General features: G+C 51.2%; 1 protein-coding gene across 5 annotated transcripts; it reads left to right on the forward strand.

Moving 5' to 3' along the window:
* The first annotated feature begins 150 nt into the window (after nucleotides 1-150).
* Nucleotides 151-27563, forward strand: MSH5 (mutS homolog 5). 5 transcript variants are annotated; one of them, XM_061557910.1, is made up of 28 exons: nucleotides 267-287; nucleotides 1569-1630; nucleotides 2338-2542; nucleotides 3167-3370; nucleotides 3839-4042; nucleotides 4738-4861; nucleotides 6214-6294; nucleotides 6469-6576; nucleotides 6820-6941; nucleotides 7396-7505; nucleotides 8061-8096; nucleotides 8753-8835; nucleotides 9579-9624; nucleotides 10161-10299; nucleotides 10974-11036; nucleotides 11438-11563; nucleotides 12144-12216; nucleotides 13365-13474; nucleotides 14107-14196; nucleotides 14433-14520; nucleotides 14952-15138; nucleotides 16624-16750; nucleotides 17318-17467; nucleotides 18888-18962; nucleotides 19771-19914; nucleotides 20746-20883; nucleotides 22063-22186; nucleotides 26333-27563. In XM_061557910.1, the coding sequence occupies exons 4-28, from the start codon at nucleotides 3179-3181 to the stop codon at nucleotides 26371-26373; spliced, it is 2781 nt and encodes a 926-aa protein (XP_061413894.1). In that variant the 5' UTR covers nucleotides 267-287; nucleotides 1569-1630; nucleotides 2338-2542; nucleotides 3167-3178; the 3' UTR covers nucleotides 26374-27563. The 5 variants fall into 5 exon arrangements, with proteins under 5 accessions (XP_061413892.1, XP_061413894.1, XP_061413895.1 ...); XM_061557911.1 differs by having other exon boundaries at nucleotides 22073-22186; XM_061557907.1 differs by having other exon boundaries at nucleotides 22113-22186.

The raw sequence follows: 27563 nt of genomic DNA on the forward strand, positions 1-27563 counted from the left end.
AATGTTTATTTTAATTGCCGGTGTGGGGCTCCGCTCGGCGGTTTCCCGCGCTTTTCTGTCTCGCGGCTGCCGCTCTGCTCCACCTCACGACAACGTCGCAGTACTGTATTAGTCTATTAGTCTATTATTATAATACTTTCTCACAAGTGTATATGGTTGTTGATGAGGCTAATGTTCATGTATTTGCATCGAGGCTCGACGAGTCGCTTCGATTTGCGTTTTGAGTGAAATTATCGGATAAAAAAGACCGATCAAGTTATCGAGGATTTTAATTTAGAAAATTAAAGGTAAATCTTGACTCGAAGCTTTCGTGACTGCAGGAATTAATATTCTTTCGGTAAAGTCACGTTGATAGGTTGAACGAAAATAACAAAAAACGATGACGTTTCGATCACAACACAAGCGACCGTCATCGCTTGTGTTGTGATCGAAACGTCGTTTTTTTCCGATCACAACACAAGCGATGACGATGTGATCGAAACGTCGTCATCGCTTGTGTTGTGATCGATCACTACACAATCGAAACGTCATCGCTTGTGTTGTAATCGAAACGTCATCGCTTGTGTTGTGATCGATCACTACACAATCGAAACGTCATCGCTTGTGTTGTAATCGAAACGTCGTCATCGCTTGTGTTGTGATCGAAAAGTCGTTTTTTTCCGATCACAACACAAGCGATGACGATGTGATCGAAACGTCGTCATGGCTCAAGTTGTAATCGAAATGTCGTTTTTTTGTTATTTTCGCTCAACCTATCTACGTGCCTTTTACCGAAAGACCCAAAGAATACAAATTAAAGCTGATTTTCCGTCAGTGTAATTGTTACTTTATTATTTACCATGTTATGTTTTAAATGGTGATCGTTGTGTCACGTCTTTGTCTTTAATCGCCTTTCCGTGGTCCCGGATCATTTGGTGGGGACGCCGTCTAAGTCGGACGTTATATTCGAGAAGGAGATGAAGCGAGATAACGTGGATAAGCATTGCAGATGTCGTACAATAGAGACGATAGAAGGGGCATACAGATGAGAGAGAAATGAGACGTCCACAAGAGACTTTTGAGATGTATGTTTACGTAGAGGATGGACAACAAACTAACACACACTAAAGCAGTTCTCAAGAAATACGTTTTCAATCTGGAGTTACAAGTGCATAGCTCCCAATGGGCTTCCTAATGAAAGTAGAGCTGCAGACAACATAGCGACTTCTGACACGCTATATATATTTTGATGTTTATCAGAAGTTCAAATTATATTTCACGCACATTATCTCCTTATACGCGTCCACCCATTCAATCCGCTCACAATGTCACATTTCCTTCGTCCCACCGCACATCTGAATATTTAAACACTGGAGGAATCCGATGAGCTATAGAGTTATTTTTCGCACATGTCCAGCCACCCCATTGCCTCCTCCTCATGTGCCATGTCTCCATAGCTGTCAACCCGTACGGGTTACCCTTATTCTTGTGTAGGTAAATTGAGTTTTCAGGTCCATACGGCGTACAGCCGTTTCAATACTACAAACATGCGTCTATTTGCGTTTTTCCCTTGTGATGGAACTTTGTAGGATGAACGTTGAGATTTATAAGGGCACGGGGTGACCAAGAGGGTCTGAATTAGTCTAATAAGGTAAGCACTATAAGGGGTTGACAGGTGTGTAGTGGTGAGTGTACTAGTGGTGTCTATTTGTTTGTGTTTCTCCCTTGTGATGGAACTTCGTAGGATGAACGTTAAGATTTATAAGGGCACGGGGTGACCAATAGGGTCTGAATTAGTCTAATAAGGTAAGCACTATAAGGGGTTGACAGGTGTGTAGTGGTGAGTGTACTAGTGGTGTCTATTTGCGTTTTTCCCTTGTGATGGAACTTTGTAGGATGAACGTTGAGATTTATAAGGGCACGGGGTGACCAATAGGGTCTGAATTAGTCTAATTAGGTAAGCACTATAAGGGGTTGACAGGTATGTGGTGGTGAGTGTACTAGTGGTGTCTATTTGTTTGTGTTTCTCCCTTGTGATGGAACTTCGTAGGATGAACGTTAAGATGTATAAGGGCACGGGGTGACCAATAAGGTCTGAATTGGTCTAATTAGGTACGCACTATAAGGGGTTGACAGGTGTGTAGTGGTGAGTGTACTAGTGGTGTCTATTTGTGTTTCTCCCTTGTGATAGAAATTTGTAAGATGAACGTTAAGATTTATAAGGGCACGGGGTGACTGATAAGGTCTGAATTGGTCTGTAATAAGGTAGGCACTGGTAAGGTGTTGACAGGTATGTGTCACCCTCTCAACCCCACCAACTATTTGCCTGTTTCCCTTGCCATCTTGCCCGCCTTGCAGCAGGAGCTAAACATGCCACTGGGGCCCACGCTGGATGCCATGCTGAGCGGGGGGCGATCGACGTCCAGCCTCGACGGGGCGACGGGACCCTCTTCGTTGCTATCTGACGAGTCCGAGATGAGTGAGGAGGACGTGGTGTTTGTGCACAAGCCGGCTACTGGGCCCCGGTGCGGGGAGGAGAAGGGGGGACCAGCTACAGGCCCAGGTATTTTTTTGGGGCCCACGTCCCTCTGACATTTATATTGCCATTCAATTCATTTTTACATTTTACCAGGTAAGGCCCCTCTGAGCTTTTATAACACTTTTTAACCAAAACGACCTGACGATTACAAATGGTAGCTCAACTACGTGGCTTATCATCACGTGGACATTTAGCAGCCAAATACTCTTAAATGCGTGTCATTGATTCTACAGGTAAATTGAGTTTTTAGGTGCATACGGGGTACAACCGTTTCAATACGGGCAACAACAAATTTGCGTCTATTTGTGTTTTTCCCTTGTGATGGGACTTTGTAGGATGAACGTTAAGCTTTATATGGTCACGGGGTAACCAATAAGGTCTGAATTAGTCTAATAAGGTAATCACTATAAGGGGTTGACGGGTACAGTATGTAGTGGTGAGTGTACTCCAGATGTCTATTTGTGTTTCTCCCTTGTGATAGGAATTTGGAGGTTGAACGTTGAGATTTATAAGGGCACGGGGTGACTGTTAAGACCTGAATTGGTCTGTAATAAGGTAGGCACTGGTAAGGTGTTGACAGGTATGTATCACCCTCTCAACCCCACCAACTGTTTGCCCGTCCCCCTTTCCATCTTGCCCCCCTTGCAGCGGGAGCTAAACATGTCACTGGGGCCCACACTGGATGCCGTGCTGAGCGGGGGGCGATCGGCGTCCAGCCTCGACGGGGCGACGGGACCCTCCTCGTCGCTATCTGACGAGTCCGAGATGAGTGAGGAGGACGTGGTGTTTGTGCACAAGCCGGCCACTTGGCCCCGGTGCGGGGAGGAGAGGGGGGACCAGCCACAGTCCCAGGTATTTTTTGGGGCCCACGTTTCTCTGACTTTTATATTGCCATTCAATTCATTTTTACGTTTTACCAGGTAATGCCCCACTGACCTATAATAACTCTTTTTTTTCTAAAGCGACCTGGCGATCACAAATGGTAGCTCAATTAAGTGGTTTATCATCACGTGGCCATTTAGCAGCCAAATACTCTTAAACACGCGGTGTTGATTCTACAGGTAAATCGAGTTTTCAGGTGCATACGGCGTACAGCCGTTTCAATACAGGCAACAAAAAATATGCGTCTATTTGTGTTTTTCCCTTGTGATGGGAATTTGTAGGTTGAACGTTGAGATTTATAAGGGCACGAGGTGACTGATAAGGTCTGAATTGGTCTGTAATAAGGTAGGCACTGGTAAGGTGTTGACAGGTTTGCGTCACCCTCTCAACCCCACCAACTATTTGCCTGTTCCCCTTGCCATCTTGCCCCCCTTGCAGCAGGAGCTAAACATGTCACTGGGGCCCACGCTGGATGCCATGCTGAGCGGGGGGCGATCGGCGCCCAGCCTCGACGGGGCGACGGGACCCTCCTCGTCGCTACCTGGCGGGTTCGAGATGAGTGAGGAGGACGTGGTTTTGGTGCACAAGCCGGCCACTGGGCCCCCGTGCGAGGTGGAGAGGGGGGACCAGCCGCAGGCCCAGGTATTTTTTTCTGGCTCACGTCCCTCTGACATTTTATTGCCATTCAATTTATTTTTACATTTTACCACGTAAGGCCCCACTGAGCTATAATAGCTTTTTTTTAAGCGTCCTGGCGATCACAAATGGTAGCTCAACGAAGTGGCTTATCATCACGTGGACATTTTAGCAGCCAAATACTCTTCAACGCGTGGTGTTGATTCAAAATGTGGAGTGAAAAAAACGGAAGACCCGGAGAAAAAATCCACGTGACCACGGCGAGAGAGAGAGACAAGCAAACTCCAAATATACAGCAGGCGTTAGGGTCGGGATAGAATCTCACGACCTCCTGTATACCAAACGAGGTAGTTAACATCTCGCCACCGTGGCACACGGATTGAGGGGTGGCCTGCACAGTTCCCCCATTACGACTCATTTCGCAGGGTTTTTCAACTGGTGCTCCGTGGAGGATTTATAAATTGAAAGGGGGGGTGGGGATGCCCACATAAGAATGTCTGCTTAGGGCCTCCAGCAACCATACCTGCGTGGACAACCACACGACTTAAGTGGCATTAACTTAGAAAACATTGAGTACTGTTTGTGATTCACCGTGACTCACACCACGGTATGTGTGTGGAGATTGGTCTCGGTGGGGCCTGGCAAGTCAGCGGTGATGTGGCGAGGCTAAATTTTGTTTTTTTTTCTGGGCGGCCGGGCAGGTGGTGCTGAGCATAATGTGGAGCGGAAGGATCCTGGGCATGGCCTTCTACGACTCCGAGGACGGCAACGTCTACTACATCAACGACACGCCCGACACGGATAACAACTCGCTTCTCAAACGCGGTGCGGACACGTACACGCACGCAAAGATCCCCCCAATCACCCGTGTAGCCTCCACAAACCTTTGGGGCCAAGTGCTCGTCAGCGAGTGTATATCGGTGTCTCAGCAGAAGAGCGTGTATCGGTGTCTCGCGATCACAAGGTTGCGCATCCAATTCCTGGTTGAGGGTTGACTCCGCCAATCATTCATCTGGCATCAATAAAATAAAGTACCACTTTGTGGGAAGGTAAAAAGTGTTTGTCCTATGGATAGACTCGCCCACTACAGGCTTAAGGCTGGAACAAGAAATGAGCACGATCTCAATGTTCATTCAAACAGGAAATCGCTTTGACTTTTTTTTGATGCCGGAATGGTGCACGTGGCGGCGGTAGTGGTCAGCACCACACCCGGCCGCCTTTGTCTCCCCAGTGCCTATGTTTACGCACCACCCCAGGTACTTCTTTCAGGCCGTTTCGACCTAGGAAAAGCCAAGGACCGGTTTTTAATACTGCTCGCCACAGATGCCAGCCGTGGCTGGAAATGAAATTCTGCTGGCTGGGTTTGTATCGCTGTGCGCCAACGACTGCACCCCCCACTTCCTACACGCAAACTCATGCAAACACTTGCAACAAAAAAATGCACACGCATGCATCTCTCCACCCCAATTTCCCATCTTGAGTCAATTCTCAGTTTATTTTGCACGCTAATCATTTATATCTTCAGAAGCCTTTGCACATCCCTTTCAATTGCACGTGACTCACCGTCTGACAAAACCGTGAGCGTGCTGCTCTCGCTTCAGCTGTGCAAACAAGATGCATCCTCTGTGTGTCTTTGTTGAATAAGCTCTCAGGTCTTCAAATGAGTCACTTTTTACGGTGTGTATGGTCAAGGCTGAAACTATCAAAGCTTCCTCTCGTCTTGTGAACCCCTTTTCACTTCGTGTGCGAATCTGGGATTTAATCCATGAGCCCTGCCAAGCCACCTGCTCTCCCCCTGATGTAGTTTGTTTGAAGGGGAACTGTATTTACGGACAGGGAACATTTGTAAAGTATTCTTTGTTTTACTCGGATATGAAATGACCCCATCGGGACACTTGAACATAACTTTCATATCCGCCACTACTGGACATCTGTGAAGGAGAGCTTTATAGCATATCAGATTCCTCCAATATAAATACTGATTCTATTCTGATGAAACTACTGGATATCTGTGAAAAAGAGTTTTATAGTTCATCGGATTCCTCCGGAATAAATACTGATTCTGAAACAACATTGCCTCTTTTGCAAGGGCCACCCTGTGGTGGTTTTGTTTTCGCCATTGCGCTATACCTGGACCGGCAACATGGTCGAACCGGGCGGCTGTCTGTTCTGCGCAGTGATTTCCCAGCTGAACCCGACGTGCATCATCACCAGTGCCAAGCAGAAAGACAGCTTCTTCAAGATGCTCGCCAACCCAGGTGAGAGTGGCAGGTCGTAGCGCACCGCCGCCTTGCCCTCCGCACGGACGCTCACTCCACTCGCTCACGCGGCCGTTCGTTATGGGTATCGCAGCCAGCACAGGCAACTGGGCCGAATTAGATGCTTCAAAGCCAAGGTGTGGGGTGGCTGGCTGCCTGTCTGCGTGCGAGCAGACGGTGAGGTCGGTGAGAAGAACGCCCCCGAGGGGGATGGCGGTGAGCAAGTGGATGGTCGTGAGCAGGGAAGTTACAACGTGGAGGTGCTGCCCAGCTTGAACTTCTGTGGGTCTGGGGTGGAGGTGACGTGGCACGGGGCTCGAGCCACACACTCACTCGGTGTTGCGTCACACTGGCTCAGTGTCACGCTGACTCAGTCTCTTTTAAGTGCGACACCAAGTTAGCAGCACTCTTGTCAAAGCATTGCTTTGGTCCATTCTCGGCCGTACATTGACCATCAGGAATGGCTGCTCTCGGCTAACGTACACACACGCACCCTTACATGTGTGTGTGTGTGTGTGCTTCTAGTGGTGGAAGCCGGCAAGCAGCGTATCCTCAACACCAACCTGCCGGGCATGTTGCCGGACCTCACGGAACAAGAGCGCATCTACCACTTCGTGAAGATGGTGCCGTTCGACAATTCTTATATGGTACCGCACGGGATTCCTTTGAACAGGGAATAGCGATCCTTACAACCTCGGGACAGGTGCCAGTGTTGCATTATGTTGCAGAGTTGGGCGGGCAAAGACCCATGGTCGCCATGGTGGCGAGATGTTAACTACCTCGCCTGGTATACAGGAGGATCGTGGGATTCGATCCCGACCCTGATGCCTGTATGTTTCCATGTTCTTCCCGTGGTCGTGTGCATTTTTCTCCAGGTCCTCCTGTTTTTCCCTCCACGTTTAGAAACATGCGTTTAGAGTATTTGGTTGCGATAAATTTCCACACGATAAGCCACTTCATTGAGCTATCATTTGTGGCCAGGTCGCTTTTGAAAAAGCGGTATATGGCTCAGTGGGCCTTATCTGGTCAAATAGAAAAAAATGATGGTGTTGGTGGTGGCAGTGCCAGTGCTGTTGGTTATCTTGTTGTGTGTGTCTGCAGTTGTGTGCGATGGGCGCACTGCTCAAGTACGTGGAGCAGAAAAGGGTGGGCGTGGAGCTGGAGAACAAGGATGTGCGCGTCCCCATCATGGCCTTCCGCATCTTCATGCCGTCCGTGTCCACGCCGGCCACACCACACCGCCGTGACCACAACCACAGAGACAACCACAGCACCTTGAACACAACCACATTGACAGCCACACCACTCACAGCTGTCTTCACCACCGGCACGACCACCACAACTCGTGGCACTCACAGCTTTCATAACCACCACCGTCGCAACCACACCAATGGAAACACAACCCACGACACTCACTGCTTTGATCACCACAAGCACAACCACACCACTGATCACAGCCACAAATACCCATGTCGTACACAACTGTATACACAGTCCTCTTTATCACCCAACGCACAGTATACATAATTTCGTGTCTCACCGAAACTAAGCATGTGTGAGACTTAAGCCGTCTTGCCTTTCTCCATTTTGTAAAATATTAAATATATTTGTTACAAAACAGCACGACGAGATAGATTTACTACCGGTTTTTTTTGCACAACAATGGAACACATGCAATACGTTTCAGCAGTCGACTTGAGCGAGGCGTGGAAAAATGTGCTTCTGTCAGTATTGACGCAAGCGCGCGTGCGCTTCTCTCGTCCCAGGGAGGACATCGTGCACGTTGACAAGAACACCTTCCGGTACCCAGCACAGGCCTGGGGCGCCAACAGCAACAGCAGCGGCACCAGCACACGAGGGCAACGCGTGCACCACTGGCCCTTACACGAGACATTTGGGGGAACCGCCTATTCCGTCAGGACAAACACAATAGACAGAGGCGCCATCTTCACCACCAGCACTAGCAGCACAATACATAGGGAAATCACCTACACCACCAGCAGCACAAAATACAGGACCATCAGCTGTAACAGTAGGACCAGGACAAGACACGGACTCCACCTGCACCATCCATCATCAGCTCAAGTTCCGGGGGCGTGTGTCTGCGTGTGTGCACATGCGTGTTAATATGTTTACGTGTTTGCATGTGTGTGGGGGAGCGGTAGTGTAGCGGTTAACGCACTGCGCTATGAACCCAGCGGCCCGAGTTCATATCCCGCTCACGGCCAACGCCAGTGATGATTGTCTTAACCGGTCCTTGGCCTTCCATAGGTCGACTGAGCCTCAAGTGAGTACCTAGTGCGGTGTGTAAACATCGCCATTTGGAAGACAAAGGAGGCTGGGCATAGTGCTGGCCAACCCAACCTTTTGTGTGCTGTGCCGGCCTTTATAGGTACTCGCTCACAACACTTGTCCCAACAGTCTGTTATGGCTTCACGGAGGAACTTTGTCTTTGCAGCGCCTTGCAGATATTTAAATCTAGGACTCACCCGTCAGCGTTTAAAAGTGTCTTTGGCGGCAAGGAAGGACTCAGCCTCTTTGGTAACTGCTCGCCACTCACTCACCCACTCGTTTCTCCACTCCGCCCCCTAAACTGCTCACTTCCGGCCCCCCTCACCCCTCGGCTAACTCAGCCACCTGCATGCCCGTTCACTCAACGCCAGCCCAATCGACCTCTCATTGCTGTCCTCATTCACAAGGGATTAACCTCCCCGGAGCACAGTGTCCACCATCCACTTCAATCCTCATCGCTCACATTGAATACCAACACAGAACCTATTTTTTCTTTTTTAAACTGCATAGTTACTACGGATCCGGCCACCCAAGTTCGATTCCCAGTCACGTCAAGTATCACTTCTGAGCAAAATCCGAACGGGTCCTGGACCCAACCTCACTTTCACCAGCCAGCACTAACCGGCGTGGTGAAGTTTTATTAAACAATCCCCATGACCGATACATTGAGGTATTTACCCAACAATCAATTGATAAAGGGTTGTGAATTATTATTATTCCTGGTTTATTAGGCGGGTCAAGTTTATTCGGCAGTAGAGTGAGCGGTACGCAATCAGAAGCGTGTGAGTTCAAATCCAGCTTGGGGATTGCCTTGCCATACGAACATGCAATTTCCGCTACTTGCTCACGGCTGTAAGAAAACGATGAGCGCACACTACTTCGATGCTCATTTTGGGCAGGAAGCCACTCATAACAGTATTTTAAATCGCCACTGTGTTCAACGTCGGTGTCGTAAACGGGGACGGTCATCAGTATCGCTGTGTCTCCCGCAGGCATCATGAACCGCTGTCACTCCCCTCCTGGCGTTCGCCTCCTCGAGTGAGTCCCTTCGGGCCCCCGCCACACCCACTCAGGCCCCCCCCCCCACAAGAGTGTGGCTAGAACAGCCACAAGGGAGCAGGGTTAGGGCCGTGTTGGTGTTCAGGCTATGTGGTGGAACGTGACTGTATGAGTGGTCATAGTGTGAATGCCATCACGGTTGTTATGGTGGTGGCTGCTACCTGTTATGATTTTGTTCTGGTTGGTAGTGTGTTGTGGTGGTTTATTGGTTGTGTTATTAATTGTGATTGTGTTACGCTGATGGTTGTGTTATGGTAATATTCTGGTTATGGTATTGTGTGTTTAGAGTTATGGTAGTCTTACGGTATTGCCTTGGTGGTGATTTTGCTACGCAAATTTTCACCTTAGCGATTGCATGTCAGTAACGATCGCATTGCGGTGGGTGTCCGTGTAGTGGCATGGTAGAGGATTGTGTTCAGGTTGTGGAAGTATTACAGTCGAGTTACGATGCTGGATATGTTGCCGCTTTGGTCACTGGCCGGGGCGCTTGCTCCCCGCCATTTCGCCCACTCCAGGATGTGGTTCCGCCGCCCGACGCGCAACCTGCAAGAGCTGTCGGACCGCCAGGACGTCGTCGAGTTCACCACCTCCCCGTGCAACTGTGAAGTCGTCAAGAGGCTGCAAAACTACCTCAAGCAGATCCGGAGCCTATCCGTAAGTCCGTTCAGGGCTGCCCCCCTCCCTCACCATTCACGGCATTAAATAAGAATAAACTTGCACCACGAGCGGCTCTCCGCAGCGGGGCCCCCCCACTCACCACTTTGGCCAAATCCGTCACGCTCCCTCGCCCCCCATGTGCATTCACTCTCTGTTGTAGGCCTTCCGCTGTGTCTTAGGCCTTTCCTGGGTTAGTAGGCCCCTCTCCGGCAGTGTTGAGGTCTGAGCGTCCGCTCCGATCCATAAACACTCAAAACCATTTCTCATGAACGAGTCCCGTGACCAAGACCAGATGGTGGGGATCACGCCCGGCAAGATTTTGAAGGTCGCGTCTCTATGGCGCAGCAGCAGCTGCGGGATCTTGTGGAGGGTATAAAGTGTTGGCGAGGTGTGGTGGCATCAACGGCTTTGGCCACTTTGACATCGTGATGTTTAATGAAATAGAGGTGGCGGGGAGGCTCAGAGATCAGAGCACTGAGCTGGCACTCCTGATTTCTCTTGTTTAAATCTGCGAAAGGGCCCGCGATTAAACCAGGTTCTCAAGTGTTAGCCACTTGTAACTGTTCCAGTTCTTTGCACACGGGTGTCTAACGTCTCCACCATTCTCAGCGGTCACCTGCAGATCTCCCGTAATAGACATCAGACACCCGATGTCTTCTCTACCCCCACAGAGAATCCTCATCCGAATGAAGATTTCCCACGCCACTGTGCAAGACTGGAAGACACTCTACCAGGTGCCCCCCCCCCCCGCACTGCCGCTTGCCGTTGCCACACCGCGGGGCTCCGTGGTAGTACACCTAGAGGCCAATAAATGCCCTGCCGGGTGCCAGAGGGCCAACACACTACCTGCTGCGCCAGTACCCGTGTGCGGCCGATAGTGCAATTCTTACACCAGGAATTGTCACCTGTGGCAGCCTTGGGGAAGCCTCGTGACACCGTCCTGCAAGAGTAGGCTATTGCTTTCCAGTAATGGTCCAAATCATGCATGCAGCAAGACTCAGGCACCCATTCATATCACACGTGTTGTAGTGGTGAAGTTCATAACAAAATGATGGGCGGGGGTGCTCGTGTTGTGAAGTGATATTCTGCGGTAGAGACTGCACCATGTGGTGATAATGGTGTTGGTTCGGTACAGACGGTCTTCCACCTGGTGTACATATGGGAAACGTGCCGCAATCTGCCTCAGAATGTGAAGCTCTTCGCCAGAATCAATCACACCTCCAGGAACCTCACCTACATCAGCTCGCTGCTCGCCAACGTGGTAAGGTGGACGCAGAGTCCACATGCCTGCACTCTCGGCGCCCAGCGCTGACCTGCCCGTTGCACTGGGTACCTCCATGGGCCATGCTGCGGTGGTGGTAGAGTAGCGCGCGTACAGGGAATGGAGATGGATCACCTGCTCTGGGGATGCGTGTGAGCGTGCTGTGCGTGTGTGTGTGCAGGACCCCCCAGAGGTAGTGGGGTGAAAAGGGACAAGTCGCCATAGGCTTCACACAAAAGAGGGTGCCACGGCGGGTAATATAGACGGTGAAATAAGGGGGTCCCCACGTAGCGGCATTGTGGCCCCGGGCCTCCAGGAACCTCCAGGCGGCCCTGGGCGTGTGTGGACGTCTGTGCGTGAGCGTGTGAGTGGTATGTCTCATGAAGTGGCCGACTCAGCCTCAAATGAGTACCTGGCGTGGTGTGTAAAAATCACTACTCGGGAGACAAAGGCGGCCGGGAGTGGCGTTGGCCACCCACCCCCTTGTGTGCCGTGCCAATTTTCATAGGTGTTCGCTAACAGCACTCGGCCCAACCGTCTGTTAAGGTTATACGGTATGAACGTGGTGGGCACGTTGCAGATGGACTTTGAGTCGAGCAAGATGGAGAGCAGATGCGTGGTGAAGCCCAATGTGGACACCTCGCTTGATGAAAGTGAGTTGCTCGTCATCCCACTCCATGTATAACCAGAACAAGAGCACTTGCACTAAGAGTAAACACTCACCGTAACGCCACCGTCACCACCAATGCTTTAAACACTAACCTTAACGCTAATCCAAGCACAAGCCTCAATGTTCATATCTCCAATACTAACCGTAACATTAACCCTAACAACCAATATTCTCAACAATAATATCAACACTAACTCGAACACTCATTCCGAACACTCACCCTACTAATAATACACTAAATATAATACTCCCCATAATCCTGCCATCTGGCTACCGCCTGATGATGCCGGTTGTAATTACTGGCCAAACGTCGTACTCAAGATTGTAAATATTGTGGATTTGCTCTCCAATACACCAGTGTGCTGTAATAGTAATGAATTGGCATGCTCTGTTTACGTGACAAACCTTACGAATTGGCTGTGTCGGGTAGTGAAGGGTTTAATGACACATTTCTATTTATGCGATCTAACCTAAAAAAAATCTGTTTCATGGATGATATTGGTCGCAAAAGCCCACGTGTAAAACTTAATTAAAATTAACACTGACGTGTGTATATTTAACTTCTATCGCACCGTACGTAGCCAACAAACTAAACACTAAAAGCATTGCAACACTAACCTTACCACTAATCCGACCTAATGCTAGCCTTAACATTAATCTCTAACACTAACCTGAATATTAACACGAATTACCAATACTATCCTCAATATTCATAATTCCACCTATTTCGAACACCAACTCTGCCATCAGCACGAACACTAAACATAACACAAACCTTAACCCTGCCATTAACAAATAACTTCAAAAATAATTCCTCACACTAACCTTGTTGTCCTTCCCCCTCACCTGCGATTTACACAGTTGACACTAATCCAAAGACGAACACCAACTCTACCTTTGCGCTAACCTACGTGACTTCACCGAAAAAACCTAAGAATATGAATCCTTGCAGTCACGAAAGCTTCAAATCTAGAATCCCTTGAGGCTCTCTGCACGTTTAAACGAAACCTATTGAATAAAGGGCTGTGGGGAGGGAGTGAGTGGGACCCCCCCACCACCACCGCCCAGGTCTCCCTTGCGAGAGCGAGCGCCCCCTCACCGCGTCTGTCCTTGCGGTGCCGACACGTGTAGAGAAGCGCACGTTCTACGGGCTGCCGGACTTCATGACGCGCGTGGCGCGCGACGAGCTGGAGGAGCTGGATGTTCGCATCACCTCGTGCCGCATCATCTACCTACCGCAGGTGCAGCCGGTGAAGGGGTGGTGCCAGTGGTGGTGCCAGTGGTGATTGTGCTGGTGATTGTGGTGGTGATTGTGATGTGATGAGCGGTAGTGTAACGGTAAGCGCGCTGCGCTACAAAGCCGGCGACCCGAGTTCGATTCTCGCTCATGGCCAACACAAGTGACGATTATCTGAGTCGGTCCTGGGCCTGCCCTAGGTCGACTCAGCCTCAAATGGGTACCTAGTGCGATGTGTAATCATCGTCACTGAGGAGACAAAGGCGGCCGAGCGTGGTGCTGGCCGCCCACCCCCTAGTGTGCTATGCCGGCCTTCATAGGTGCTCACTAACAGCACTTGCCCCAACAGTCTGTTAAGGCTATACGGGGGGTCTTTGTTTGTTAGCGATGGTGTTGAGTCCATGCGTTTAGAAACATTTTTAATCAACATGCGTTTTAGAGTATTTGGCTGCTATAAATTTCCACAAGATAAGCCACTTTGTTGAGCTATCATTTGTGATAGCCAGGTCGCTTCTGAAAAGAGTGCTCATATACCTCAGTCGGGCTTTACCTTGTAAATAAAAACATAGTTCAACTTTAGTTTAGAGTCCGTGTGTGCCTCGCTCACTCGCGTGTGCCCCGCACTGGCGCATGCAGCTCGGGTACCTGCTCTCCGTGCCACAGCTGCCGGAGATGGACAAGGAGGCGGAGGAGGGAAACTTTGAAATTGAGGGCCTTGAATTCATGGTGAGCGCAGGGCACTGTCGTAGCATCCCCCGTCACCACACACACTCCCCGCACGCACGCCCGTGACGATGACACACTCTAACCACACACTAAACATTCATCTCTCAGCCAACATTCACACTCGCCACACTCCATAATATTCACAGTCAGCACATTCAGCCAAAGTTGCCGCAACACTAGCCCAAACAGTCTGCTCAGGCTATATGGGGGATCTTTTTGTGCGTGTGTGGTGTCAGTTTGTGTCGAACAACAGGGTCCACTACCGGAGTTCCCGCACGCAGGAGCTGGACCAACTGCTGGGCGACGCTCGGTGTGAGATCAGAGGTGAAGCTCGCAGCTCCATCTCCAGTGGCCTCCCTCTCACGCGTGTTTGTCTTTCTTTCTTAAGGGAAATTGGCGTCCTCCCGCACACACAAAAAAATACTCATTGAAGATTTGTGAACAGGAAACCACAAGACGAGCGGAGCGGCTGCAAATATCAGACCACGTCTGTGGTCCTACATTAGGATGTCTGGCCAACTCCTCTAATGAGTGTTGCTACACGTGAATGTAAACCGGAGCACTGTATATTATATATCAGCGGATGCAATCATCAACATTGGTCCAACACAAGCAAACTCTTTGATCAGTCTCAATACTGTTAGCACCGTGGGGGGATGGGATAATACCGAAATCGGTGTTTACCGTTTGGACGATGGCGGTAACGCGGTGAACGCGACGGGCGCTGACGAGAAACCGCCGGCGCCGTGCGCCAGACCAGGAGCTGGCCATCGTGCAACAGCTGCAGGGGAAGGTGATGGAGCAGGCGGCCGTGCTGACGAAAGCGATGGAACTTGCCGCTCGCCTTGACTGCCTGCTGGCGCTGGGCACGGTGGCGCGCGATTACGGCTACCGGCGCCCCCGCCTCACCACCAGCAACATCATCAACATCAAGGGCGGCCGGTGGGGCCACGCGGTGCCGCGTATAAACACGCATGGACGCATGCGCACACACACACACGAGGACATAGACAACACACAAATACAAAGATCCCCTGTATAGCCTGAACAGACTGTTGGGGCAAGTGCTGTTAGCCGGAACGGCACACAGAGGGGTGGTGTGGTTTGCACCGCCTTTTTGTCTACCCCATTGCTGATGTTTCTACACACTGCACCGGGTGCTCATTTCAGGCTGAGACGACCTATGGGAGGTCCAGAACCGGCCCAGATATTCGTTATCGATGTTGGCCGTGAGCGGGCATCGAACTCTGGTCGCCGGGTTCGTAGCGCAGCGTCATAACCGCTGTGGCACCGTTCCCCCCACACAAAGCACAGCCACACACTGAGGTACTCTCACCCGTAAACAAGTAATTGGGGAATTCAGAGAATTTAGATGAAAGATTTAATTAAAGCCGCTGATGAATATCAGCCAAGACAAGGGGTTTAATATCGCAGCTCTTATTAAAGAGCGTTACAGGAGCATGACTCAGTGCCTCCCTACAGATAGGACCCCCTGGCGTGGAATGCGGTATAGTAGGACATCTCTCCCCAGCGAGCCCATTCCCACATGACTGAAGCCTCCGTTGGCACGGCTCCGGTTTATTTGTTTAAACCAGGTGAGAGAAGTCAAGACGCCGGGAGAGAGTCTCACTTGCGAGGATTCTAACTGATTCGTTGGTGGCACTTACAGCGATGCGGAAGAACGAACTACGAAATTAAAAATAGCCGTAATTTCAACTTGTACCGTGCTACACCGACGAGCGGGGAAAGTAGCCTGGCGGCGAACCTTCCGTCAACATTTTCCCAAGTTCTGTGGTACTTTATATATTAAGATGTTTTCGGCCAATTTCAAATATGCACTGAAAGTATGACCATTGCCCGAAACGTCGCTTATTCAATGTTTTTTATATTGAATTTTTGTCTTGAGATGTCACCTCCAACAATGATCACCAAAACGACGAAAGCAATTAAATTAAATAAAGACAGCAATGAAAGAAATAGAAAATCAGGACCAAAGACAACCTCGTCACGGGAGAAATAGAAAATACTGCACAAGCATGAATCAATATTGAAGAAAATGCATTTCCTGTAACGTAGTAGGCTGGCTCAGAGAATGCTTTTAAACCATTCAGAGTGCAATTACGATGCAGAAATATGAAAATATTTAGGGCAATTATTGCACTGATATGTCAACAGACAACGATAGTCAAAGTGATTTACTGCTAAAATAAACATGGAGGCATTGGTGCTCATCCGTTTACAGCCCTGAGCCAGTGGTGAAAATTCCACATTCCTATGGCGGGGGGTGTGTCCATGGGACGACATTAACGTGTTCAGAGTAACATTTTAGACGCGGATTTTTTATCATAAACATTTGGCCCTGTTCCTCCACCGTGATGATGATGCGATAACGACGATGATGATGGCGCCGCATGTGCCGTTTGCCAGGCACCCGCTACTGGAGCTGTGCACCGGCATGTTCGTGCCAAACCCTATGATCAGTGACATGCACCACGGCAAGATGAAGGTGATCACGGGGCCCAACGCATGCGGCAAGAGTATCTACCTGAAGCAGGTGATATTCACGTGGACGCACAAACACAAAATATCCCCCTCCGTGTAGCCTCACAGGCTGCTGGGACAAGTGCTCATTCACTCACGAAACAATGACAAGATCTCGCTGCGTAGCCTCAACGCCTTAACAGACTTTTGGGGCAAGTGCTGCGAGCGAGCACCTGTGAAGGCTGGCGCGGCACACGAAGGGGGGTAGGAGGCCAACACCACGCCCGGCTGCCTTTGTCTCCTCAGTGCTAATGTTTACACACTGCACCAGGTACTCATTTAGGGCGGAATCAACCTGGGGCATGCCCAGAACAGTTCAAATATTCGCCATTGTTATTAATCATGAGTGGGAATCGAACTCGGGCCGTTAGGTTCATAGTCGAGTGCGCTAACCACGAGCCACCGCTCAACCACCCACTCACGCACAGTTATGCAGAAACACACAACAAGAACCCCCCATGTGGCCTACACACGCCGTTGGGGCAAGTGCTGCTCTTGCGATTTTATACCGTCGGCCAGATTGTTTTGCGTCACCGCCTGCGGCTGATGCCGCCACCATCCGCCGTGTGCCACGGTGCAGGTGGGGCTGATGGTGTTCATGGCGCTCATAGGCAGCTTCGTGCCGGCCGAAGAGGCGGAGATTGGGCTCCTGGATGGACTGTACTCGCGGGTCCAGACCAGCGAGAGCATCTCCACTGGCGCCTCCACCTTCATCATCGACCTCAACCAGGTGGTGCCCTGTGGTCCGATCGCTTCTACAGCAGGACGTGTGGCAAAAAAACTATATTGAAGAAAATGCAACATAGGTTGGCTCGGGTAATGGGTTTTTTTTAAAGCGTCCAGAGTGCAATTAGGATGCGGAAATATGAAAATATTTAGGGCAATTATTGTACTAATATGTAAGCAGACAAGTTTAGTCAAAGTGAGTTACTGCTAAAATAAACATTGAGGCATTGGTGCTCATCTGCTGTTTAGAGCCCAGAGCCAGTGGTGAAAATTCCACATTCCTATGGCGGGGGGCGAGTCTGTCCACGGGACGACTACTATCAACTTCACAATGTGGTTCTAATTGTATTAACGCCGGAGGGAAGATGGGCCAAGTGAACGCCCAACCAGGATTTGGGTATTGCAAGATCGGATCGTGTGCGTCCGGTGCTCGTCGAGCTGCGTTGACTTACGGTTGCTGAACAAACAAGTGATGAGGTCGCGCTCATTATAGACAAAGTGCTTGCCACAAATGAACCACGATACCTCGCTGATCTCGTCCAGGAGCACAAACCATCACACGAACTCCGGTCATCCTCGCAGCGGCGGCTTGCTTTTGGCTAGCTATCGACAAAAGACGGTCACCGCATCGCGCGCTTTCAGATGTGCTTCTGCGGCCGTCTGGAACGCTCTTCCCTCCGATAGTAGGAAGCCACTGGTGCTATGCACTTTTAAATCTAGATTTAAAACTCATTTCTTTAGAACTTATTTTTGTATATAGTTTGTTGTCTTTCCCCCACACCGCCGACTACATACGGTGCAAAATAAGTTCAACATACATTGGTCCTGACTGCTGGCGGCCTTGATCACCGGTGGTCTCCATCGGAACCTCAAGATACCAGTTGATTTTGTGTAACCAGATGAGAACTCAGGAGACCAGAATTAAGGTATAATTTGCAAGAGCGAGCTGGGTCACCGAAATTATAAAAGCAATAGCATAAAAAACACAAGTGCAACACGGCAGCAAATAGAAATTAGGGGCAAAAAAACATCAGCATTACAGCAGAAATCGAAAATGGCACACAAATATAATCACTATTGCATAAAATACATTTCCAGGAATAAAAGTTGCCTCGAAAAATGCACTTGAAGAAAAAAAAACATTCATATGAATATTAAGTTACAGAAATATTAACAAGAGTAGGCCATGCTCCGTCTACATTTGAAATTACCTGCAAATTACTCAATTGCACTATATATAGCAATCGCACCCCCCCCCCCCTGAGAAAGGGTCACGAGACTCAGTGAGGTTCTCCTTGATAAACCATCGTAACAAAATGGTAAACGCACCTGCAATTGAAAGTTACACACTCCATCCTCCCCCTCCAAAAACCCCCTCTCGCGATTGCTGCCGATGTGCCTTGCGTGTGGGTGTCCGCTCACAGATGGGGTCCAGTATCGCCGGCGCTACCGAGCACTCCCTGGTGCTGGTGGACGAGTTTGGCAAAGGCACCAATGCGGTGAGCGAGGGAGGGGTTGACGGTGAAGGGTCGAGCGATAGAGGCTGGTGGAACGTTGCGTGGTTGAGTGCAAGTGGTTGAGTGAGTAGCTACAGTGAGTGGGGAGGATAAGTCGTTGAGTGCGAACGGCTAGGGTGAGTGCCTGAGTGAGTGACTCGGGTGAGTGGTTGAGTGAATAGGGAGCCTAAGTCGTTGAGTGCCTATGACTAGGGTGAGTGCCTGGGTGAGTGGCTCGGTCGAGTGGTTGAGTGAGTGGGAGCCTAAGTCGTTGAGTGTGAACGGCTAGGGTGAGTGCCTGAGTGAGTGACTCGGGTGAGTGGTTGAGTGAGTGGGGAGCCTAAGTCGTTGAGTGCGAACGGCTAGGGTGAGTGCCTGAGTGAGTGGCTCGGTCGAGTAGTTGAGTGAGTGGGAAGCATAAGTCGTTGAGTGCAAATGGCTAGGGTGAGTGCCTGGGTGAGTGGCTCGGTCGAGAGTGATTGAGTGAGTGGGAAGCATAAGTCGTTGAGTGCGAACGGCGAGGGTGAGTGCCTGAGTGAGTGGCTCGGGTGAGTGGTTGAGTGAGTGGGAGCCTAAGTCGTTGAGTGCAAATGGCTAGAGTGAGTGCCTGAGTGAATGGCTCGGGTGAGTGGTTGAGTGAGTGGGGAGCCTAAGTTGTTGAGTGCGAACGGCTAGGGTGAGTGCCTGAGTGAGTGGCTCGGGTGAGCAGTTGAGCGGCAGGGGAGTGTGAGCGGTCGAACGAGGCGCGCTTCCCAACACGGCTCCCGAGCGAGCTGGTGGAGTTGTGAGCAAGTGCCACTGCGGTGTGCAGGCGGACGGGCTGGTGCTGCTGGCGGCCGTGCTGCGCCATTGGCTGTCGCGGGGCGAGCGCTGCCCCCACGTCATGGTCTCCACGCACTTCCACAAGCTCCTGCAGGATAAGCTGCTGCCAGAGAGCCCACTCATTTCCTTGCAGGTGCTCGTGGCAAAGACACAAAAGACAAAGACTTCCCCCCCCCGCCCCCCCCTCGTTTAGTTTGACACGTAGTAAGGCTTTCGCGACCAATTGTATTCATAATGAAGGTTTTTTTGGGTTAGATCGCGTGACTATAAACGTCTCGTTAAACTCGCCACCACCCGACACAGCCAATTAGAAAGGTTTGCCAGATAAACAATATTGAAGAAAATGCATTTCCTGTAACTTAGTAGGCTGGCTCAGAGAATGCTTTTAAACCGTTCAGAGTGCAATTACGATGCAGGAATTTGAAAATATTTAGGACAATTATTGCACTGATATGTCAACACACCACCGGTGTGTTGGAGAGTAAATCCACAACATTTACAATTTGAGTACCCTGGCATTTCGCTGGTAATTACGTCCAGCATCATCGGGCGATTTTGGAAGAATTCAGCGAAACGTCACGGGTAGCATCCTTCACGAGCCTCCTCCACACACACACACTTGTAAACATGCACACACTCGAACGTAACAAAGACTCACCATATGGGCTATATGGACTGTTGAGACAAGTGCTGTGTGAGCACAGGCTGACAAGGTGCACGACAGGGTGGTGCGGACAGGGCCACACGCCGCCACGATGTGATGGCTAAAATGTGTTGAGGGTACCAACGTCGAGGCCACCACTATGTCGAGGTTGTTCTAGCATTGAGTTTGCCACTTTGTTGTGGCATAGCTCAGTGTCGACGCTTCGACTGGTGAAGCCAGCCCCGACGCTGAGGCTGGAACTGCATAAAGGCCGCCGCTTGTGTTGTGACCGGCCCTTTATCTCGGCCGCGTGCGTCGCAGACGTTCGAGACAGTGCAGGAGGGCGAGGAGCTTGTGTTCCTCTACCAGCTGCGGGACGGTGCTGCCAACTCCAGCCTCGCGGTCAACGTGGCCCAGAACACCGGCCTGCCCGCCAAACTCTTGCAGCGCGCCACCGAGGTGCCACACTGCGGCGGTGGGGCCCCAACGTGGCCGCCACCACCACCACCACCATACATAACCGCCATCGCCCTCTCCGCCAGCATCAGCGGCAGACATGAACCACCACCATTAGCACCACCTCCAAAACGTGAATCACCCATTACAGAGGTTTTTTAGGTTATATCGCGTAAATATAAATGTGTCGTTAAACCCACCACCACCCGACAAAGCCCATTAGTAAGGTTTGTCACGTAAACAGAACATGCCAATTCGTTACTAGTACAGCACACCGGTGTGTTGCAGAGCAAAGCCACAACATTTACAATCTGAGTACGACGTTTCGCCAGTAGTTACAACTAGCTTCATCAAGCAACAGCCAGACACAAACCACCACTTTGCACACATTGCACCACAACGCAAATACACATGACAAGCACGACAAACACTTCTCTGGCCAATGCTGCTAGCGCGCACTTAATAAGGCCAACATGGCATACAATGGGGTACGTTGCTGAAATTTAGCCGCCCAGCGGTCCGCTCGTTGTTGTGAGCTCTCGCTCCTCTGGCCTCCATTATTGTTGGAGGGCGACTGCCAACAATTTCCCAGTAGCATCCTTCACGAGCCGCTTCCACGGAGGCCAATCTTGACACCGCTGGTACCAGTCATCGGCAAGTACACTCAGCTCCCGCATCCTCTTGGACCACATCACCCCATATCTTCTCTCGCCTGTGCCACACCTGTTTCGCATCACACACAGCACCTTACGTGTATCGCCACCAAACACACACACAACGGTCATAGTTACACACACATCTGTCATAGCTACATAAAGATCCCTCGTATAGCCTTAACAGACTGTTGGGGAAAGTGCTATTAGCGAGCACCTATCAAGGCCAGAACGGCACACGAGGGGGTAGGTGGCCAGCACCACGCCCAGCCGCCCTTGTCTCCCTAGCAGCGATGTTTAGACTGCACCAGGTACTCATTTGAGGCTGAGTCAACCTAGGGGAGGCCCAGGACCTGTTCAGATAATCGTCAGTGGAGTTGGCCATGAGCGGGAATCGAACTCGGGTCGCCGGATTTGTAGTGCAGCACGCTAACTGCTTTACTACCGCCCCCCATAGCTACACACGCACAGACAGCAGTCGTCGCACACCACACACCGCACACACACCAGGCACGTGTGTTCCCTGGAGGTGGTTCCAGGTGAAGGTGCCGCCCTCACGCCGGCCGTGCTCCTCGCCAGGTGTCGGAGTGCTACCAGACCCACAAGCCCATCCCTTGCATCGACCAGGCGGCCGCCGACAAGCAGTACCAGAGGTTTTCCCGGCCACACCACATCCAGAATCTACCACAGCTTTACACAGCACGACCCACAGTCTCTGCACGCTACAACCAGTCTCTGCACGCTACAACCAGTCTTACCCACCTCAGTTCTACACATCCCGTGACTATGGTGCCCACCACTCGATGGTGCGCCGCACCAGCGCACACTGTGCAGTGCGTGAAGGGTGCGGCGCACTGAGTGTGTGATGGCGAGTGTGGGACTGCGAGTGTGGGACTGCAAGTGTGGGACTGAGTGTGGGACGGTGAGGAGCATGGGATGGCAAATGTGGGACTTAATGTGTGACTGTGAGTGTGTGTTGGCGAGTGTGAGACTGTGAGTGTGGGACTGTGAGTGGGGGGCTGGTAAAACAACCCCCTACCTCCTCGTGGTGCCGGACGGGCAACGCTATCATGGACAGTGCTGTGCGGGGGAGGGCCAATTCCGATTGGCCCTCTCCCCTCATGGCATCTGTGACCACCACAGCGGCTAAATGGGGGCTCTGAATGGGTGCGAGGGGCTGGTAACCCCTCCACCTTCAATTAACTACTACTAAACTACGACCGAAAAATGTAATTAACAAGCTTGTGCTGGAGGCCTCGGGGGGACAGGCGTCTATGACATCTCCTGGCCAAACCCCATTTGGCGGAGCCAGGAGATTGAATCTTTACCCTTGGGGCTCCTCTAGAAACAACAAAAAGCCACTACGGATGGCCACGTGGAATGTTCGAACGCTCACTGCGGAGGAGAGGCTGCCACTCCTCTGTCGGGAGCTGGACCGGTACCGCCTGGATCTCTGTGGCATTCAGGAGGTCCAGTGGACCGGCTCTGGTTCCTGCCACCATGAGGGGTGGACAGTCCTATAGTCGGGGCAGGTGACTGCCAAACAACAGGGAGTGGCTATTCTTCGAAACAAAATAATGAAGGGGGCGTGGGAGCGTGGTGGTGAGGTGTGGGAAGCTGTAAGCCCCAGGCTATTTTGGGCTCGCCTTCCCATCAACCGGAGGCGAGGAGTGGTGGTCGTGGTTACTTATGCCCCCACCGAAGACGAACATCCGTGGAGGGATGCAGGCAAGGCTAATGAGTCAGATGCCTTCTATGACCTCCTGTCACAGGTGCTAGCTAAAGTGGCCCCTCGGGATAGTCATCTTTTTGGGTCACTTTAATGCCCGAGTTGGTCATGATGCTGGCACCTGGTCTGGAGTTATTGGAAGGCATGGACCAGATCAGCTCGATAACAACGGTAGGAGGCTGCTAGATTGTTGTGCAGCCCATGGGCTTGTATTTACCAACACGCTGTTCCGGCATCGGCGCATCCATACAACATCATGGATGCATGCCGGGTCCAAGCAGGAACATCTGCTGGACTATGTAGTGACGGAACAGCGGATGCGGGCCCATGTTCTTGACACCAGGACCTACCGTGGAGCTGATCTACCCTCTGACCATCGACTAGTCATCTGTAAGATGTGCCTGCCATTCTTCCACTCCGGTGATGGGTGTACACCCAGGACCCCATTCAAACCTAAGGTGGCCTGGTCTCAGCTAGCTGATGAAAGTTGCAAGCGAGAATTTCATCATCGCTTGCGGCTGGGGTTGGCATCGTCCCCTACTCCTCCAGATGTCGAGGGTAAATGGGTGAGGTTAAGGACTGTGACTCAGGCAGCTGCAATGGCTGCTTTGGGTACACGGTCCAGACCTCCCCAGAGACCCTGGCTGACAGAGGAGGTGTTCAAGCTGTCTGAAAAAAAGCGACAGGCCCACTCTCATCGGCTACAGCATCCCACGTCGGAGAATGAGGAGGCTTACCGCAGGCTTCGCTCGGAGGTTCGGAGAGCCGTGAGGCGCTGCAAGGATGGGTGGTGGTCGCGGGTTGCTAAGGAGATGGGAGTCTGCCTCAAGGGCCCGCGATCACAAATCCCTATTTAATTCCATCAAAAAAGTAACCTGCAGCGCCACACCTATTACCATCATTAGGGGAAAAACGGTGATCCAATCTCCGACCCCCAGGAACAGATTTGCAGATTCGCTGAGCATTTTTGTGAAGTCCTGGGGGAGGTGAAATCCCTCCACATGGAAAACATCGTGGGACAAAGTGGGGATGACCCTGCTGAGGCTGCGGTGCCTCAAATATTGCAAGAGGAAGTCACCCCCTTTGAGTTGCTGTCTGAAGTGCCATCTGTTGAGGAAGTACTGAAGGCAATCCAGAGTCTAAGACCAGGAAAGGCACCGGGCAGAGATGATCTCCCAAGCGAAATGCTGAGGGAGGGTAGCGTTTGTGCACAGACTGCCCTACATGACATCATAACAACAGTCTGGACCACTGGATGAGTTTCGCAGGACTGGAAGGATGCCCTGGTGGTCCCCATTTTTAAGAAGGGAGACCACAAGACTGTAACAACTACAGGGGCATCTCACTCCTCAGTGTGCCAGAAAAGGTCCTGGCAAGGATTATTCAACACCGACTTGCCAGGCACTCTGAGGAGAGGCTTGTGGAGCCCCGATATGGTTTCAGGAAAGGGAGGGCTTGCACAGATGCCATATTCTATGTCCGTTTGCTACAGCAGAGGTGTAGGGAATTCCAACAAGACCCACATCTTTGCTTTATTGACCTGGTCAAGGCTTATGATACCATCAGTCGGCCTGGGCTCTGGGTTGTTCTTTGTGCTTTTGGAGTCCCTGACCCGCTGCTCACGATCATTAAGAACCTTCATGATGGTGAGCGGGCCCGGGTAAAACTACGTGGCCGGGAGTCGGAGCCATTCCCTGTTCACCTTGGGGTGCGACAGGAATGTCCTCTGGCTCCAACATTATTTAACATCTATTTCGACCACGTAGTTTGTGAAGCCTTCAGTAGCTGTACCGGAGGAATTTCCATCTGGTACAGATACAATGGGAGGCTGATCGATGCCCGGGTGCGGTCATGGGATGGCTCCCTATTGGTCAACCACGTTATGTATGCCGATGACCTGGTAATTGCGGCTCACTCAGAGGAGTTGGAGGCGCTGCTGCTGAACCTGGAGCTTGCCACTAAGAGGTGGGGCCTTACCATCAGCCCCACCAAAACGAAGCACCTGCCTGGGTATTTTGTACCATTGGGCGCTCCACCCCCACAACTCCCAATCAGTGATGGGGCAGTTGTGGAGAGAGTGAAGAGTTTCCCATACCTGGGCAGTGTGCTCATGACCGACTCCGGTTTAACAGCAGAGGTCTCACTCCGAATCAGGTGAGCGGCATTATCTTTTCATCAGTTGCGTAACACTGTGTGGAAGCTACCTGGTCTGTCGCTCCGCACGAAGCTTCGGGTCTTCTCGGCCACAGTCATTCCCTCCCTTCTCTATGCTTGTGAAACGTGGACCCCCCTAATGGAACATATTCGCAGGTTAGAAACATTTAGGCTGGCCGGCCTACGATGAATCCTGGGTTTAACCGGGCTGGATTGTGTGAGGAGCTCACAAATCCTTGAAAGATCTGGACAGTCCCATCGGTGAGCTCCTCCGGCAGGCAAGGCTGTGTTGGCTGGGCCATGTAGCCCGCATATTCGGCCAGATCGAGGAGGTTAAACGGGCGCGGCACGAGCGAGAGAAGAGATGGAGTGATGTGGTACAGGAGGATGTGGAGCTGAGTGGACTTGCCGATGACTGGTACCAGCGGTGTCAAGATCGGCCTCTGTGGAGGAGGCTCGTGAAGGACGCTGCTATTGGGCAGTTTGAGGCAGTCGCCCTCCAACAACAACGGAGGGTGGAGGAGCGACGCTCACAACAACGAGCAGAGCGCCGGGTGACTAAAGCACAGCAAGTTGGCACAGTAGGGGACACAGGTGGTGCATCAGCCAGTCATCTCAGTCAGTCGACCCGTGGCACCTGCTGGGTCTGCCCCGTGACCTCCTGCCAGCGGGCGTTCGACACTTCACGTGGCCTCAAGGTGCACATAGCCTGGCACAAGAATCGTGGTGACGTCACCGCCACTTCGTGGCGAATGGCGGTTGTTGGGGGACTGAGTGTGGGACTGTGAGTGTGTGACTGTGAGTGTGTGACTGTGAGTGGGGTACTGAGTGTGGGACGACTGAGTGTGTGACGGCGAGTGTGGGACGACTGAGTGTGTGATGTTGAGTGTGGGATGGTGTGCTTCTGCTGCTGTAGATGGCAATTGCTCGTGGATAAGTTCCTGGAGATGGATATAGATGCAGAGGGCGCGGACGTGCACGCAATGCTGAAGGAGCTCATCAGCAAGTACAAGCTGTGACGGAGACAACAAACGCACCGCTCACTCACAACACTCGCACTCTACACATCACTCACTGTACCTTACTACTCAACACTCACCACTCTCGTTTTCCAACACACACGATGCACACCACTCACGCTACACTTTGTCTTTAAAATACAAGGGGAAAAGTGTCGCTTGGAATCCAAATATGATGCCAGTATCATGTTATAATTTAAGCATGAGTTGTTATGCAAGAGTACCAGTGCAAGACCTAATACAGTTGTATATTACAACTATATTACGTTAACAGCTCGATGGCGAGATGTGGCTAAATGTTAACTACCTCGCCTGGTATATAGGGTCGTGGGTTCGATCCAGACCCTGACTCCTGTATATTTGGAGTTTGCGTGTTTTCTCCGGGTACTCCACGTTTCCCTCCACATTTAGAAACTTGCGTTTCGAACATTTGGCTGCTATAAATTTCCCGTAATTAGCCACTTCGTTGCGCTATGATTTGTGGTCAGGTCGCTTCTGAAAACGAGCTGTATAGCTCAGTGGGCCTTGCCTGGTAAAAAATAGTAAAAAAAATAGTATATATTTCAGGTTCATTGGATTACTTTGTATCGATTCACACTTGTATAGCGAGTTCGACCCGAGTCGCAGACGTTGACTTGGAGGCAACACATTTATTTAACTCCAACACACGGGGTAACTACTCCTAAACAGAATGTGACCACCAGGCTAACTACACTAATTACAACGTAACTGCTACTACGGATCGGACCACAGCTCGGGTCCAGGTCCACGTGTGGGAGACTCGGAGAACGTAGACAAAGGTTTCTTCAGGATGAACAACGCCGGTCCCTCTGGGGACCCGGCTTATATTCTCTGCGGCGTGGCTGGCCTCACCCATGGCCACGACCACCTTCCAGAAACCTTGGGCAGGATCTGGATGCTAACCACGTGACCACTCCTAGCCTCCACTTGGGCCCCTTTGTTGACTTAACTGGTCACGTGTCAACCAAAGTGCCATGGCCTTTAGTAATCTCATTCCTACGGCCGGCACTCCTACACCCTGTCCTGTAGGGCTGGCACTGCACGCCAAGCGTGATGCCATCCAGCGCTATCAATCAGCGCTCACCGGGCCCCTTTAGGGCCGGCACT

This window comes from Lethenteron reissneri, chromosome 24, assembly GCF_015708825.2.
Source record: "Lethenteron reissneri isolate LAM-NWPU_2019-01 chromosome 24, ASM1570882v1, whole genome shotgun sequence".
Classification (NCBI taxonomy): domain Eukaryota; kingdom Metazoa; phylum Chordata; class Hyperoartia; order Petromyzontiformes; family Petromyzontidae; genus Lethenteron; species Lethenteron reissneri.

Bases quoted from the DNA above. Each gene is read 5' to 3' on its own strand.
- MSH5 (XM_061557908.1), top strand. From the start codon at position 3,179: ATGTCACTGGGGCCCACACTGGATGCCGTGCTGAGCGGGGGGCGATCG. The intron at 9,625-10,160 runs GTGAGTCCCTTC...CGCCCACTCCAG, and splicing joins CCTGGCGTTCGCCTCCTCGA to GATGTGGTTCCGCCGCCCGA. The intron at 11,037-11,437 runs GTGCCCCCCCCC...GGTTCGGTACAG, and splicing joins ACTGGAAGACACTCTACCAG to ACGGTCTTCCACCTGGTGTA.